At 34.3% G+C, this 19,120-nt stretch overlaps 1 protein-coding gene across 49 annotated transcripts in view; it reads left to right on the top strand.

Annotated features, from left to right (window-relative positions):
- LOC107222996 (calcium-activated potassium channel slowpoke) overlaps positions 1-19,120 on the top strand; it is a 134,030-nt gene that overhangs the window by 66,045 nt on the left and 48,865 nt on the right. For 15 of the 49 annotated variants that reach the window (XM_046737865.1, XM_046737883.1, XM_046737861.1 and 12 more), the window contains 5 exons: positions 1,008-1,118; positions 4,617-4,722; positions 10,115-10,267; positions 11,592-11,747; positions 13,246-13,382. In XM_046737865.1, coding sequence (XP_046593821.1) covers positions 1,008-1,118; positions 4,617-4,722; positions 10,115-10,267; positions 11,592-11,747; positions 13,246-13,382 — 663 coding nt within the window. Of the gene's footprint in view, positions 1-1,007; positions 1,119-2,495; positions 2,602-4,616; positions 4,723-10,114; positions 10,268-11,591; positions 11,748-13,245; positions 13,383-16,219; positions 16,333-19,120 lie in introns of all 49 variants that reach the window. The other 34 variants (XM_046737900.1, XM_046737891.1, XM_046737898.1 and 31 more) reach the window with 8 other exon arrangements.

Below are 19,120 nucleotides of genomic sequence, written 5' to 3'. Positions count from 1 at the left end.
TCGTTAAATTTTATGAATGCAATACAAGTCCGCACTCGTGAAAGTATGGTAATTGTAATATAATTGTTTATTTATGTATTTATTTAAATACGAATACATGCAAAGAATTTCTCAATTCATTCGCCACCGCGGTGAGAATTGTACAAATACGTGATCGTTGTTGCCTGACTTGTGAACAATTGAAATTGGCAAAAATGAATTGTTGGAAAAAAAAAAAAAAAAAAAAAAATGTTCAGAGTAGGTATTCGATATCATATATTGAACGTGTATGAAAACGACGAAGATAAAAAAAAAAAAAAAAAAAAAACGAAGAGAAGAAACGATTCTTTCAGTTGTGCGAACTGTATAAAACCTATAACGAATGTATATGTAATACAACAAATTTATTGTGGCAGCAGACTAAAATGGTTAAAAAACACGTAATGGTAAAATAAGTATGTTACTTACGCACACACATATGTATATATATATATATATATATATATTTAGTTTGAAGTGAAAATACCGTTTATCGTATAACGTTTGTTAATAATTAATTTTTCTTTTCCTACTTTAAATTTTCACGTTTCCATTTTCAATCCATTCAAATTACCGTTCGTTTAAACGCAGAAACGGCGTTTGATGTGATACTATAAGTATCGATGTGTATAACGTGTAAAAAGGAGAACATTTAATTATACATATATATATATATATATATATATACACACACACAATATATTGTTACGGCTCGATAGCTAGGAGTCGATGTATAAAATAACACTGTGCAATAACAGAGCCTTGCGATTAAACATAACGTATTTATAAATTACACGATAATATTATATTTATATTTATATTTATATCTGTATTATATTTAAGGTGAATTAGCACCTGCGGCCAGTTGTTTCTGTATTGATAATTAACGATAAATCATTAGATGGAAACGACTGGATTATTAAATTTAAATAATGTGTAAGAATTTGTATTACGGTCGATCTAACATTTGTGTGTGTCTGTGTTGGCAGACACATTGTTGTTTGCGGTCACATCACGTACGAGTCAGTGTCCCACTTCCTCAAGGACTTTCTTCACGAGGATCGCGAGGACGTCGACGTTGAGGTTGTCTTTTTGCACAGGTATGACAGTATTTAGGGAGTCTCCTTTCATCTTCATTTTCATCGTCGTTATCATTATCATCGTCATTGATATAAGTTTATCATTACTCATCGATACTGTTATTTATCATTATTTACACATTCTTGCTGTTGTCGATAATTGGACATACCTACAGGTACAATATAATAACACTTGTTTCACGTAAACGAGTATAACAATATCGCTCGTAGATCTCTCGACAGAATCACATCGCGTATAGTTTTAATTGAAAGTTCGATCAAAATTCTGCGCACGAAAAATATGTCCACGTGTTGAACATCATAGATATTATTCCCCCTTCCTCCCCCCCCACCCTCTCGTTATTTTTTTTGTATTTTTTATTTCTATTTTTGTTCGTCATTTTCTCTCCATTATTCATTTATCATTGGAATTTCACGCGCAATAAACGTGTCTTACATTCAGGTGACTGCGTACGAACAATATTAAACCCACACAGGTACGTATCGCATATATTCATACCAGGGTTACAAACGTATGGTTGATTATGACGATGATACGGTGTACAATATTATTATACTAATCGGTTTGTCGAGGACGAAGAAGTTTACTTCGATTTTATTTTTTTTTTTTTTTTTTTTTATCCTTCGAACAATCCCAGTTTTACACCATTATCGCACATCGTCGTAGAATTAATTGACGCTTTTACCTGCCCAAGAGAATTCTTATCCTTGTACATTACATACACACACACACATATATATACATATATAATATATATATAAATGCAGTGATTCATTACTAATATACTGTTGTAATACAGTTTATTATGTAATTAGGTACCTCGTACGTGTAATATTATATTATATTACATATACCCGATAACAGTGAATTATTAACATTATTGTTGTTGTTGTTGTTGTTGTTGTTATTGTTATCGTTATCATTGTTACTCTATTATTGTTACGATTATTGTTATCGTCGTCATTCGAAGAGTAACGCAAGATTTTATTGAGAGGAAAAAAAAAAGAAGAAAAAAAAAAGGACAAAATGGCAGATTACATCCGTTATCGAGTGATCGATTCAAAGTCTCTCGGGGTTCGTAACGGGTGGGAAACAGAATAGAGGGGAAGAGGGGGGGATACATGTACGTGTTAATTGGTAAGTATGCGAGGCGTGCAGTCCGATAAAAATTTAAACACGTATAAACGAGTAGAGAGAAAGAGATGAAAATAAATAATGAAAATAAGGTTGACGGTGTAACGACGAAAGTAAGGAAGATGTACAGGTGTGTGTGTGTGTGTGTGCGTGTGAAAAAGTTGAGGTATCGCAAAGGGGTTAACGCGGGTATGGTACAGGGGGTTGCCCGAGATGTAAGGAGTGGCGATATGTGCTTGCAGGAAAGAACCGGATTTGGAACTCGAGGGTCTCCTCAAGAGGCATTACACGACCGTGGAGTTTTTTCAGGGAACCATGATGAACGCGGTGGACCTGGAACGCGTCAAGGTACCCCCCGCAACCTTGCCTAACCTCCTTCCCCCACCCCCCACCCTCAAAAAAAACCCCATTCCCATAACCAACCCCCATGTCGTCCACTTCCTTTTTTAGGAACACTTCTCACAGTATTCATCTGGGTCCGACGACTGTTGATATTATACATAACATACGCTCTTCTCGTTTCGTTATACTCATTTAATACACCTTATGTATTATTGTGTTCATCGTTACCGTTACTCGTTATTAACCTGTATTATCATTACTATCGTTGATTTTATCGTTAACGTTGTTATTATTATTATTATTATTATCATTTTCATAAATTTTCACATACAGTTACTATAGTTATTATTATTTTCGAAATTGTTACACAATAATTATTATTATTATTATTATTATTATTGTTGTTACTACTATTATATATGCTCAATATTTTAGAGTTGATTGAAATGATCCGCGGAATCGTCTCTTGGCACACGACTGTGATACGTCTTGTGATCACTTACCGAGTGGAAAGGGTGGAAATTCATCGTTAACAGATTGATAGTGATTTTCCTGTCGCGCATGCGCGAGCATTCTTGTCTTTCAATGCAGGCTGGCCAACTGCACACGCTGCTTTTACAGAGGTTACGCTAAGTGATAAGGGATGCGAATTTCTTTATGTACGGATCGAGCAAGTCTCGAATAGTTTTTTTTTTTTTGTTTTTTGGTGATTCGGGAAAGATTACAGAAATTTTTCGGCATTGACTCAACGACGACTGTTTTACCGGTAATCGGTAACGAGGTAACGACCGTTATTTCAAATCGCTAATCGGGGCGCGGCGACAGTTTTACACTGCTGACTGACACAAGTTTCCCCCTTTCACATTCTTATCGAGAACTCGTGACGTTTCGTTACCACAACAAAAAAAAAAAAAAGAAATGTGGAAAAGGAAATTTACCGGTAAGAGTGACAGCATTGATCGTAACGACAATAACAAACCATGGAAAATTTGTCTACTCTTTACCATCCCGAGAGTGCGCTGAGAAAAAATTGCGCTACCAACACACGTCGGGGAAAAGACAAAAGTTTTACTAACCTTTGGTTACTTTGTCACCGGTAGCTCGGTTCGGGTGGTGATATTTTGAAACAGATTGTCTCGAATAAGGTTCATACACTAAAGCATCGAGTGTCTCTTATTTTCCGGGTAAGTTGGCTCACCTGGCTCACAGACGATATAATCTGGCCAACCAATGCAGTTCAATTACTGGTATTACTCATTAGCAAAAGGTTGGTCGGCCTGCTGATAACTGTTGATAATTTTCCCAAGGACCTACGATTGTAGATACAAAAAATTCTCATTTCTGACAAATAAAATAATACGCGTCATCGAAGTGAAAGACGAATCGCATTGATTGTTTCAAGAGGCGGCCGCGCGACGTAGATAAACAACCGCCTGCAAATATCTGCATGGCATGCTGTATTGAGCTATGGGGCAGGATAAGCGTGCAGTAGCTGAGACATACAATTAGAGAGAATTACTCATATACATATATTGCGTATATACATGTATATATATATATATATACACATTCGTATTATCAAATTTTTATTACAATTATTATTATACGTACAAAATTACTCCTATTCATCGTTAAATTTCAATTCTACGTACAGATTATTATATATGCTTTTACAGACGTATAATATAAATTCAGACAAAAATATATATATGTATACATATATCTATGTCATCACCGTCGTGATTATTATTATTATTATTATTATTATTATTATTATTATTATTATTATTATTATTATTATTATTATTATTATTATTATTATTATTATTATTATTATTATACGATCATCACGCATACATATAATAATACTGCATTATAGGTACATATATACAATATACATGCATATAATACATTATATATATATACACATTTTATATATACATATTTTGTAAAGGCGTGCGAATTATTAGAGGTGAATGTTATCATATAAAACGTATGGTTTGTCGGGCTTGGCCGAGCAGGAAACCGCCGGACCTAGAGCTGGAGGGACTGTTCAAACGACACTTCACCACCGTCGAGTTCTTTCAGGGGACCATCATGAACCCCATTGACCTTCAACGGGTCAAGGTGAGCCAACACCCAGTTCACACTATAAAAAAGCGAGAAAAAAAAAAAAAAAAAACGGAAATAACGAAAGAAACAAACCCACACTAACATTTTCAATATATATATATATATATATATACCTATACCTATACCTATACATTATATTATACATATGAATATGATATATCAACGACTGCGGTCAATAATGTTTTTTACAGCCTCTGACTTTTCACGCCCCCCCCCCCCCCCCCTCACCCCCGCCCCGGCCACCCTGCCTCACACCCTCGCAAAAGTGAAATGGCAAACGAGAACGAAAAAAAAAACAAAAAAAAAAAAAATCGCTTCGCAGTAGTTCTCACGACGTGCTTTTGCCAGATTTTTCTCTTCCCCCTTCTTTCCGTTCTTGTCGGTTGTATTTTTGTTTTTTTTTTTTTTTTTCTCTTTCATCTCAATCTATCACTGGGATCCCACAATTCGTATCATCAAAAGTTGTCAGTAGTAAACGTCCGTTTCAGAATCGGGAGAAGAAATTTTTTATATTTTTTTTTTTTTTTTGTCGTCATCTCGTGCCGTTGATACGTTTTTCCTCCTCTTGCCTTTTTTTTTTTTTATTTATTTTTTATTATTACTTCAAATCATCGCTCACCTCGCCGCGTATTTAAATGTCGGCGTGCGATTATTTTATACGATAATTGTGTACGATTATACAAAGAGCGATTTGCTACGCACTGTCATGATTACTACTGGTCGTGATTGTAAATGTACATATACTTATATTATATTATACCTTATAATATATATGTATATATATATTACATATATATATATATATATATATATACACCCCCATATAAAATCCAGAAACGATACCGCAGCAATAATGATGCTGATGTGCCAGGAAATGGTTGTTGCCTGTGTGTTCCCTTCTAAAATTTCCCCGCTACTTTTAGCACTTGTGTTTTTTTTTTTCCATCTTTTACTACCTTTCGTTCTCTGTCTTCAGCTTTTCTTTTGCGATACTTTTTTTTTCCTTTCTTTTCTTCTTCTTCTTCTTTTTCTTCTTCATCTTCTTTTTTTCCGAGGGGTTAATCGCATAAAGGGAGATTCGACGTACGACCAGCATTTAATGCATTTTGCAATACATTCGGAGATCGCATACAGATGTTTGGTAAACAAATTTTAAATAAAGCTTTTGAAAATTTCTGGGGACTACTACGAATATCGAAAGAATCGGTGAAATACCGGGATTAGTTTTGAAGATATTTCATTGCAAGGAAATGTGTGAAGATTTTTGAGAAAACGAGATTTCAGACGACCATTACTTCAGCAGCTTTTTTCCCCTCTGTTTTTTATTTTCGTTTATTGCAGACAGTTTGTTGTCTCGTCTGTTTAATATTTCTTAAAATGACGGCATTACGATTATATTATCTCCTTCCAAATCCCATAATACACGTTGTTATGCATATATTTTTCACACCTACACGATACGTCGATTTTTCAATATTACAATTGTTTCGTTACACGATAAACATAAATATCTCAACGGTATACAAACGTGTATACTGATAAATATTTTATCCAGGCGTAAAGAAGGATTTGAAATAACAAAGCAAATTGGAGAACGAACAAAACTGTCGAGTCTGTTACGGATCAGAGTTTTAGATCTTACAAATCTATTTATCGAGTTAAGGGGTTATACCTAGTCAGGAGGTCGAAAAAAAGCGATTTGTCAAGGATTTTTTACGAAGAGACATTTCAATTTATTAATACGAAAATTTACATACATTGAACTTCGCACTGATACTTTTTACTTGTAAAAATAATAATTTCTAAAGCTGGTGTAACCGATCTCCGGGAGCACCTCTAAAAAAAATGCAAGATCTCTCCGGTCTGGATCATCCGAAATGAAACAAACAAAAAGGATTTAGTCAATCAAGAGGTATTATCTGGTCTTCAATCGAAGTAATAAGCAGGATATTAATTTTTAACAAGACGGTGGCTCCGCAAAGAAAAAAAAAAAATAATTCGATTTTCCATACAAATTTTTGCCTCAACTTGTTTACAAAATGGAAAATACTTAGCGGCGAGAAAAAACCTTCGATCAAGGACTGAAAAATGTATTCGTAAAGCTCGTGTGAAAATTTTGATACCGATCGGTTGAACAGTTTCCGAGAAATCTTGCTCACCGACTTTGAAAACACAGTTTTGAGAAAAACGCGTTCAAAGTTTCAAAAGTACTTTCAAACGCTCCGGGGCGTGCGTTTCATGGAAATGTCCGCGTAACTTCGAGAATATTCGTCGGATCGACGTGAAATTTTCTGTGCGTATACTCGAATGTACGTACGTTACGAAAATTACATAAAAAAAAAAAAAAAAAAAAAAAAGAAAATCGACTCACGATAAATCTTGACTATATAACACAACCCCTCAAAGAATTTCTTTTCAAAGAAGAATTTACAAATTTCCATCGATTATAAAGACGCGAGCACGCATGCATACCCAACATTACACGATCGGAATCCCCCACGTCCCCACCTATGATATGTATATATATATAAAACTATGTACCCACCCGTACACACATCACACGATATGTGATACCTTGTGAAAAAGCTAGGTTACCTGTGGATAGACCCATGCCTGCTGATGACCCAGGTGGGTAAGTGCCCATGTTTTTCGAAGCTAGTCATGTACTGCTGTTGAAGAAACGACCGTTTCTCTTTTATTCTTCTTCTTCTTCTTCTTCTTCTTATTATCATTATTATTCTCTTCTTTCGAAATTATTTTCAATATAATTCCATTTTATTTATACTTCTTCTTTTATCTTCTTTCTTTTCAATCGATTATTACTGTTATATAAACATCTAGCAAAAGTAGAGTATTTCATAACAGTCTATTATAGAGGATTCCCCTGCATGTGAAAAAAAAAAAAAAAATTATATATATATATATATAGGATGATATCATACTTCTCAACCTCGATTATTACGATTACTGTTTTTATTTTTATTGTTATTATTCTGTTTCTATATACATATAAATTTTCCAATGCATAACAGTTTGTAGTTGTAGGTGTAATAAGTATAATTAACAGCATGCAACGTAGTATACATATATATATATATACATATATATATACACACACACACGCACATGTATGTATATATATATATATGCACTTACTAAATATCATGTTATTATATATCATTGCTACGTATATAGATAAAACAAATTACTATTTTCATTATTTCGTTGCATTTTCGTTTCCATTCTTCCTCTTTTTCTTCTTCTTCTTCTTCTTCTTCTTTTTCTTCTTTTTCTTCTTCTTCTTGTCACAGTTTGTAGCGCTAGGAAACATTCGCATTACAATACATGATATTACATTATATACTCACCTGTTAAAATAATTTCCTCATGTATTTCACGTCTTTCGTCATATGAGTCTTATTTATACACCGTGTATAGTATATGCATACAATGTATACATTTTACACAAGCCATACAAATTATATACGTTCACCAATGAATGTTTTCTCGTTCTCGTATCAAAATTTGATATGTAACGCGATATACAGCTTGAAATGTTAACTTTGTTCGAAAATTATAATTCTGATCTGGGTATCGGAGAGGCGTGTATCTTGAATATAAAAACTAGAAGTACGAAGGAGAAAAAATAAAAAAAAAAAAAAACAAAAAACAAAAAATAAAAAAGAACAGGAAGAAGAATTTTTAAAAAAATTTGTTTTGTTTTCTTTTTTTTTATTCTGCAACCGATACACAACAAAGTACCGTTTGTTATTCCAAAATATTTTTTCGCGACCTGATAGATGTAATAAATCAAAGCGCACAATATACATATTATACATATATCTTCGAACCCAGATGCCCTGCACCTTTCAAGCATAACCTACAGATGTTCGAGTCGCATTATTATACGTATAATATGTTATTTATATATATATACGTGTAATAATCTTGCAGTTTAGGTATACTTTTGCATATGCTGCCTGGAGCATGAGCTGATATTATATATAAATATGTTATACCTATATTTGTTGGACAGTACCCAGATAAAAAGAACTTCCTATTGGACGTAGAATTGCGTGAAGATTAGCCATCGCGGTATTTTTATTATTAATTATATAGAAAAATAAGTAATAAATAAATAAATAAATGAATAGATCGAACAAATTCCGTTTATGTACCGTATGCCGTACGTGTATTCGTTACGTATAATAATGTGGAATACGACGTATATTTAAATACGCTTGAATAATCTTCCATCTGCTATATCTGTCTTCGTGCTCTTCTATTCTCCACCACCCTAAACCCCCTTAACCCCCCCCCCCCCCATCCCTCCCCGCCAAATAATTAACCCTACAATCTAAACTATTCGTTTTTCTCTTAATTATAAATAACGCTGTGCAGGTGATGAATTTGTTATTCCAACCGAATTTAACAAGAAAACTTTACAAGATTTGCGTGTAAAGTACAATCCAAATCCATTGACAGTCTTATTATATGCGTATCGTACACTTAAATATACACAGCAATAATTATTCGTTGTTTTTCGTTTTAAACAGATTACGTAGGAATATTCTATAACGAATGAAAAATTCTTTGCACGTACCGCGAGAGTTATTTATGATTAAAAGAAGAGACTATGCATACATATGGTGAAATAATAAAATTTATATTACGTATTTTGTACTTTAGATGCAAAATCGATACAGTTATGTTACGTATCATACGTCTTCCGGTGATATTAAAATATTCTTGCTAATTTCAAGGATCAATGTTCATCGAAGCTTATTGCTAGCAAATTTTTCATTGCACATATTACTCGTTGTACCGATAGAGGTTGGAAAAAAAATTCAGCGCAAGACCACCACCCTTCTCTCTCCAATGACGCATGCGCAGTGCTACAATCCTCGCAACCAGCGCAGATGATTGGACGAGACTCGACGGTTTATAGGTTAGCTCTTCGACCGCGCATGCGCCAGTAGAGAGGGAAAGGTCGGACATTTTAAAAGCCGCCTTTCGTACTCTATTCTTACTACTGCTGTGCGATTAATAATTTTTTCGACGAATCGGTTAATCGACGATTTGGATTCATGTACCGTATGACCTGCAGAATTATGATGAGGGTAAGTTTGATTGATCAATTCATCGAAAAACTCGATTATTCGATGTATCGCAGAGCACAAATCCTTATTAATCCTAACCTCCGCTAATGTCGATAAGTTATCGGCAGAGTTTGAGATATATTTAATATCACCGACGAGGCGGGAACGTTGAATATATCGTAGGATCAATCTTCGATACGATATAGATATAAATCGTTGATTCGAATAGAATGTTGAAAACTTGAGTGGATTGAAATGTAACCGAGCGATGGGTGGACGTTTTTTAGGTTCACGAGGCGGACGCTTGTCTGGTACTTGCTAACAAGTACTGCCAGGATCCGGACGCCGAAGACGCGGCAAACATAATGCGCGTCATCTCTATCAAGAATTATTCCGACGACATACGCGTCATTATTCAGCTAATGCAATACCACAACAAGGTGAGAGGAACTCCACTTCATTCATATCCATTACACCCTGACCTCACCTCGGTTGGAAATCCACACCTCATAGTTCATACATCGACCAATCCATGATTATTTTTAACATAATATACATATACCTGTGCATACACATATACATGATACGTTTGTCACATGTATATGTGTACGCGTATGTATATTGTTTATCGAACCGGATAAAAGTGAACGAATTAGGAACGCTTTTTATACCGCGTTGCAATGAGGCTTATGGTCTGTATCGATGTCCATATCAGGTTGGTCCTTAATTGGGGGGTCGGAAAAATTTTCATTGGGACGCCCTCCGGATCTGTTCGTAATCATTAAGAAAAAATCTGTGTAAAGGTTGAAGTCTTTGAGCACCAAATATTTGAAATATAAAATACGTGACGTTTTTATAACCAGTTATTTCGTTTTATATGACTTTGGTATAAATCAAGGTACCGATTTTAAACTTGGCGGAGTTTTTGCTTATAATGATAGTAAAAAACCCTGAAAATGTAAAAATTTTATAATCATTGTTCCCTTAAATATAAACTTAATAAGAGTGATGCTATTAAGCTTATATAAAAAAAAAAAGAAATATATTATAAAATTGACATCAAATTTTGAAATTTTCACGGTTTCTTCCTATCATTATAAGCAACAATGCTGCCAAGTTTCAAATCAGTCCCTTGACTTATGCCCAAATCATAGAAAACGAAACAACTTGTTATAAAAACGACGTATAACATTATTTTAGATAAAAAAAATTTTCGAGCTTAAAGGATGAAAACTTTACAAAAATTTTTTTTTTAATAATTTCGAATATATCTGGGTGGCGTCCCGATGAAAATTTTTTCAATCCCCAAATAAGGACCACCCTATTATACTCCATACATAAAACTGGACGTCGAAATTCATCGATCTGCAGGATATTCTTTGCCGCATATAATCGATCAATTTTGACGATTTTTTTCTTTCATCTTTTCATTTTCTTATTTCCTTCGAAAGAAAAAAAAAAGAACAAGGGATTCGACCGCCTAAATTTTTCCCATTCTCTTCGTTATTGATTGGTTTAAAAAAAAAAAAAAACCTAATTTTTGGTAACGTCCCCCTTCTCTTTCTCTCTCTCTCTCTCTGTCTCTCTGTCTCTCTGTCTCTCTGTCTCTCTCTCTCTCTTTCTCTCTCTCTCTCTTTCTCTCTCTCTCTCTCTCTCTCTCTTTCTCTCTCTCTCTCTCCCCCCTCTCTCTCTCTCTCTCTCTCTTTCTCGTCACGTGCCTGTTGCTCATCTCTGAAATGAATGCTATGGTGGAAATTGTTGTAGGCCTATTTACTCAACATTCCATCATGGGATTGGAAGCAGGGTGACGACGTTATCTGCCTGGCCGAACTGAAGTTGGGTTTCATTGCTCAATCCTGCCTAGCACCAGGTTTCAGCACTATGATGGCCAACCTCTTCGCCATGCGCTCCTTTAAGACGGTCAGTATTCCTGTTCCTTCTCTTTTTTCTATCTCGCAAACAGCGCGACTGATCGTTGTTCATATTATACATCATTATAATACGGTTGTATACATTATGCCTAACGTTGTATAACAATTAGATTTTTCGGGATTTTAAAAATTCATTTTTCATTCGCTTCTTTTTTTTTTCCCGTACCAATTTTCTTGTTTCATATTTCCGGCATTTATCGAATTTTTGTTTTTTACTCCACAACTCGCGGTGTTTTAATCATTATTATATTAAGACTGTGTTTTCTTAGTTCATATTTGTTTTTACATGTTCTTCATGAAATGATTGTTTTTTTTCTTTTGTTTTTTCTCTTGATGTGAGATGATCGCAAACTGTTTACAGTGATGGAACAAGTCATATATGGTATATGTTATATTAGGGTGATCCTTATTTAGGGTGACGACGAATTTTTTCCGGTCCGCTTCTCGAATCGACTCCAAATAATTCAAAAACAATTCCCTGTTTTTTTTTTCAAATTCTCACATCAACTCTAACCCTTTCCTCTAAGATGGTTTTTTCCCCTCTTTAAAAAAAAAAAAAAAAAAAACACGTACCTCGGCCATATTCTCAGTATATATATTTTATTGCAAGAGTAATGATTTTCAAAAAAAAAATCTGTAACTGCAACATTTTATCGGGCATTAGTTATACTATTTGTGAAAAAATTCAGATCATCGTACCAGGCAATCTAGACGAATTGCACATCCTCTAAATCTGACTTTTTCTTTATTTAGAGGGTCTGCAATTCGTCCCGGCTACATGGTATGATGCAAATTTTTTCCCACATAGTAACACTAATCCCCGCTAAAATCTTGCAGTTACAGAATGTGAAAAAAAATTGTCACCCTTGCAATAAAATATATATTGAAAACGAGATCCGCCCTCTTACGGTAAGGGGTTAGAGCTGAGATAAAAATCTGAAAAAATTAGGATATTGTTTTTGAATTATCCGAAGTCGATTTGTGGAGCGGTTCGAAAGAAATATTTGTCAACACCTTAAATATGGATCACCTTCGTATATATATATATACATATATATATATGTATGTATGGATATGCCTTCGCGAAAAAGAAGAAACGCGTTCCTTTAATCAATGTTTCTCGAACCAATCATTTCCTCTCACGCATTTCTCATCAATCATTCCAATTGATCGTGTCATATACGTGACGTAAAAAAAAAAAAAAAGGACACAGAATGACGGAACACGATGAAAATATCATATCGTCACTTATCGTAGTCACGGATCATCGTACAATCACATGCATATTCATCGTACACAAATAGAAGAAAAAAAAAAGTAAAACTTGACAAGAATTTCACAGTGGTTTGGTTGTTATAAATATTTACTTTTCTTCGTAAAATTAAAATCATTGAAATTTGTTTTCAACTGTTGAAAAATGTTAGAACCGGTATACATCACTGTAAACCTGTTTATTATGTACATGAAAATGTACACATGTAATTTAGAAATGGTTGGTTGATTGGAACCAGTCGCCTGATATGCAGGCATGGCAGAATGACTACCTTCGTGGAACGGGAATGGAGATGTACACCGAGACACTGAGCCCAACCTTCATTGGAATGCCATTTGCCAAGGCCACTGAGTAAGTCAGAGTCAGTCTCAACGACCACGAAACACGTCAAACGAGCCGAACTAACGATCACTGACGAAAAATCAGGAGGGGGAAAAAAACGTGTGAATAAAGACGGAACGAAACTAACGGCTGGGCCGGGAATGAAATTCCGAATTTGAAAAGCTCCGAAAGCTCCGAATTTCGAATTTTTTGCTAGCGAAACTTGAAGTGAAGAAAACAAACTTTTACCATACCTGCGTCAAGGTTTCCAGGGGTCCAAAAATCGACGCTCAAAGTTTCAAAAGTGCGAAAATGAGAAAATTTGAAAATCTGAAACATCGAAATTCCGAATGATCCAAGATTTTCAGTTCTATGAATTACTGGCTTGGTGAGATTTCATCACTTTGATCTTTCTCTGCTTAGGATTTTCGATATTTGTGCCTTCGAAATCCTGATCCTTCTGATTCTTTACTACGCCGCGCCAGTATATTTCAATTTTCCAAATTTTACTTCGTCGAAAATTTATTTTTCGGAAATTGAATTTTCGGAATCTTGCATTTCGGAACTTTGAGCGATCGGCTTTCCGAACATTCGAAACCTTGTCGTTTCTTCACTTCAAGTTTCGCCAGAAAATAATTCAGAACTTTTCAAATTCGGAACTTGAATCCCGCCCCTAACGGCTTTAACTCTGATGAAAGAGAGAATTGCTTGCTTGCTTCCTTTCTAACGACCGAATTTTTTCGAATCTGTACTATAACTGTGTAAATATACCGACAGAAATTTCTATTTTCAGTGGTTACTCATACCTACGAAATAGTCCTATATAACGGTTTTTATTTTATTTATTCATATATGGTTTTACATTAAAATTAATTCTGTTGCCGCGTAACCGGAAAATTTGTTTTACGTCTTGACGTTTTTTCTTCTTTATTTTTTTTATTAAAATCACTCTCACCGCATCTTTTTGTAACTATTCCGACAATTTTATACGCGGTGCAAAACAATGAGGTTCAATTTAACTGAAAAAAAAAAATATGTACATCAATATTTGCGATAGCCAAAAAATGTATTATCGACAATTATACGTACATATAATTTTTCGATAAATCGTAACCACTAATTGTGTACAAATTTTTTCTTCTTCAATTCCGACAATAATCAAACCGTTATATTACAACGATATCGAATTTTACCAGAACTTTCGGGTAACTGTGAAAAATGAAATTTTTGTCACTTTGTGCTACCAAATATCCGATCAATTTTTCAATAAACGAACAAAGGCCGTGATGTTTTTTTTTTTCCCCATTCTCTTGACTTTGTGGTTGGTAAAATAAAAGTAAAAAAATAAAAAAAAAACAACCAAAAACAGATACGTTAGCGGATTTCACGTGACCGGTCTCTCGTATCAGGAATGAAAAAAAAAAAAAAAAAAAAAACGAAATAAAACGACTATTGATGATAACACGTGTAACAAAGGGATGAAGCTTCGCCTCGCCTATGTCTCTCACTACGCCTCCACTCTGCTGTGTATATATATATATATACATATGCACGTATGCATATATATACATACATATATATATATATATATATATATATATATATATATATATATGTATATACATACGTGTTTATGAATGTTTCTAGACGTGTTTTTGAAAACAAAAAAACGGCCAGGAATGACAGGAAAAAAAAAAAAAAATGGAAACAATATGTACTGTGTATATGTGCTACACCGTAATCGATGTGAAAATCACCTCTTATTTGCTTTAATCAGTACAAATCGATCGTTGTCAGAGCGAGAAAAAAAAAAAACAAGCTAACGAATAAATCACGGTAACGAATTGACATTCCTTGCTCGTTAATTTCGCCAGTTAATTCTATAGTCGAAAGAAAAGTCGACTAACGATCGTGTTACTCCCTTTTGTTCCCGTTGAAAGTGTAATATTGAGCGTTAAAAATTTTGATTGTCGTGTAAAATCCTCGAATTCGAGTTGCGGTGTTGTTTCATCAAAACCGTGATTTATTTGTTAATTTTACGTTGATTTAAAAATAAAAAAATGTTCTTTTCTCTCACCACCACCACCTTCGCTCTTTTATTTTACAGTGTATTTATACACACACATACACACACACACATATATATATGGTATTATACGAGAGATCACAAAATTCAAATCAGCGCATCAGTACCATCTTTAATATAGTTATCATTTACGCAGTTGTCGGTTTTTTTTTATTTATTTATTTTTTTTTTATCTTCATTTCTCTCTCTGTTTTTTTTGTTTTTCTTTCTTCAACAAAAATTGCGAACCGTTCGTTAGGTGAAAACCACATGTATATATTTACATAAATTTACAACCACAGGGTATATACAGCGATACTATGCAGGCGATGTATAAATGAATACAGGATTACCTTGACCATATAGTAATGTACAATTGTATTAATAATTACCTTTCGATGCAGACAATTCGTGATGGATATTTAATCGACGGCGGGTAAAAAGAATAGAGGGTAAAAAAGAAAGAAAGCGAAAGAAAGAAACGAACAACGAGTCGAAACCATTATTAATTGTACGTATAAAATTTCACGATAGGTGTGTATATTTATATACGTACGAGATAATAATAATAATAATACAATACGATGGAGGATTTTTTTTTTTTTTTTTTTTTTTCGATTTTGATATATTTTTTTGTTTTTATTCTTCTCTTGGTGTGTGGCTGGATAATTTTTGAATGGATAAGTAGAGGTGAGGAGGATGTGTGACGGTAAAAAAAAAAAAAAAAACAATGACAAGCCTCTCGTGGCGGGATTTTTGAAAATGGAGGTGTTGACGTCGAGCTGGTTGGTTGGTGTTTCAGTCGCCGGATACTCAAGCGTGGCAGAACGATTACCTGCAAGGCACGGGCTGCGAGATGTACACGGAAACCCTCTCCCCGTCCTTTACCGGGATGACTTTTCCCCAAGCCAGCGAGTAAGTTGACTCGCTGACACCACGGCTGCCACACATGCAAACTATCCTCATTTTTTATTTTCTTACCATACGTATTGTTATATGCGTTTACACACGTACGCATATATACGTTACGTATATATATATAAATGATGAAAATCATACGAGGTACACTTTTTTTTACTTTCTCTGTCTCTCTCTCTCTCTTTCTCTCTCTCTCGTTTTACTTTTTTTCGTTTCCACATTTTGAATTCAAATTTTGATCGTTTTTTTCTTCCCTTTTCACTATCTTGCTTTTTTTCTTGTACAGAAGTTTCGGGCATCGATTGTTACCCGTATCAGTAGACGATGGATTTTAAAAATTTTTACGCATCCTTTTTCTCGATCCTCAAAACGTACGTTTTTATTTTCGTATCACGTATATTTAGATTGTTAGATCCTTGCATTTTTTTTTTCTTTTATTAGGTTATACTTTCTTAAAACTAAAAGAGTCGCTTCGCTGTTTTAGTGGATCTTTTTTTTTGTTACCAATCGTTTTGCATCGACCTTAAAACCTGTTTGATATACGATACGATACATGTATATACGTGTGACTACATAATTATTAAAATTTGAATTTTGCAACCAAATTAAAGTATTATTTGTTACTTGTCAGTAATTTGGATTTTCTTCAATTTTCGCTCTCGATATTTTTGACCACACATCACAAATATCGTGTGCTACACATTTTTATGCCCATTTTTCTCTACACAAATAATTGCATATAACGGCTCTGTGTGTGCTCGTGTAGAAATATCCTATATAATTGATCATACCCATATGACAATAATTATTACAAACTGTTACAGACCTTATGAAAGAAAAAAAGAATACACCCAATCCGTTGAAAGTTTTTACTCGCATGCCCGCTGCTCTTAGGTGTATGTACATACATAATACGTTGTCGTCTATATACATATACTGTGCGTAGATTGATAATTTTTATTTATTTTTTTTACAAATACCACACCGCGTATATAGACATTTTTACGAATTAAAAGAGGAAAAAAAGGAAAAGTAAAGGAAAATTAAACGGCGATATTATCATAACCAGCGGCAGACCAACGATAATGATCAGGGCTGAAAAACTCCGCGGCGACGGTGGAAATAAAAGTGTCGTTAAAAAAAAAAAAAAAAAACGCAATAAAACAATTGAACAAAGTTGAAATGAAATGAGCTGATTAATAAGTTTTTTGCACACGCGTTCGCGTTTCTAATAAATAAGTATATAAAATATAACTCCCGGCCGCTCTGTTGCGACGAATAATAATAATTATTGCGAGCGGAAAATATAAACTAACCAAGTTTCGAATAAGATAAGATAATATATATATATATACAAAAATAATAATTGAAAAATAAAAGCGGTCAAATGAAATTTTTATCATAAAATATACCCATAAGTATGAATAAAATACGATTTATATCAAACGATCACCGGTACATTTACAGAAATACCTACCTGATAACAAGTTGGCGAATACATGCAGCACAGTTTTTTTTTTTTTTTGTTTTGTTTCGCCGAACACGCTACAGACTTGTAAAATTTTACTTCGCTTATCGATTATTTATATTTGTTTATTTAATTATTGAATATTTTTTTTTTCCTTCCTACTTCAATCAAAAATCGCACTTTTATAATTGAAACTTGCATCACCGTATGCGATACAACAGTTTGCGTGTGTGGGAGTGCCTTTCACGATTATAGATCAGTGAACCCCGCTGTATGATGTCTAGATAGAATTGTAACCCTTTGGGGTTAGTTAAAACTGACGAGAAAAATGCAAGATAAATAAAAAAAAAAACAAAGGAAACACAGCACGCAATGGAAATTAAAAGATAATATTTGAAAAAAAAAAAAAAAAAAAACGAAAAAAGAATGACGAAACTGCAACCTTTACGCGACCCGTGTGCGCTGAATGCTATCATTATTATTATTATTATTATTACTACTATTATTATTATTATCATCACTATTGTTATCACTATTGTTAATATATTACATCGTTAGAATTTTGGTAGATGAGAATGAGGTACCGTTAGAATATATAAATAGTATAGGCGTTGGCTTGAAACACGTTTGTTATACCCAAATATACATACGAGTATTATAATACGTGCAGTGGGAATTGCTAACGACAGAATGTAGCGCGCATGCGCAACAAACCGAGAGGCAGTTGTTTTGTCAGGGGGACCAACCGTCGGAAATTTAGACGAGACGGTTCGCAGCGATGTATTTGAAACCGAAAATTCTTGACCAGCTGTCGGTGTCGAGGACAACTGTCAGGGACAATTGTGAACATTTTTTCGGGTTACTCTCACGCCGGTTGGTAAGCCTGGCAAACAAACCGCTATCGGATCTTTCGCGCATGCGCGTTAAATTATGGCAAACGACGGAGAGTTCCGTCGTTGGAAATTCACACTGCGCAATAGACGTTCGCATTTTCGTTCTTTTTTTTTTATGATTAATGGACGATAGATCGTTTTTTTTTTTCTTCTTACTTTTATTTATTTTTGGCCTTCTTTTTTTAACCTTTCGTCTCACCTTTTTACATACATTATATTGTTATGCTCATGCTGTAGTTGCCCACGAGGTCAATGTGCGTTTTACCCGTACTATCCAACTGTTTTTGCATTTTCACGCTTTTCGTGACTTCGGCATTTTACTGCGCATGACCGTTTCTCCGATATCCCCCCCCACCTCCCGCATTCGCAAATCGTGACTTATTGTTTACGGGCACGCTTTTTGTATGTAATATAATATGGACAA

Source organism: Neodiprion lecontei, chromosome 4 (assembly GCF_021901455.1).
Source record: "Neodiprion lecontei isolate iyNeoLeco1 chromosome 4, iyNeoLeco1.1, whole genome shotgun sequence".
Classification (NCBI taxonomy): domain Eukaryota; kingdom Metazoa; phylum Arthropoda; class Insecta; order Hymenoptera; family Diprionidae; genus Neodiprion; species Neodiprion lecontei.
The sequence above is the reverse complement of the archived record's forward strand: the minus strand, read 5'-3'. Positions and strand labels throughout refer to the sequence as shown.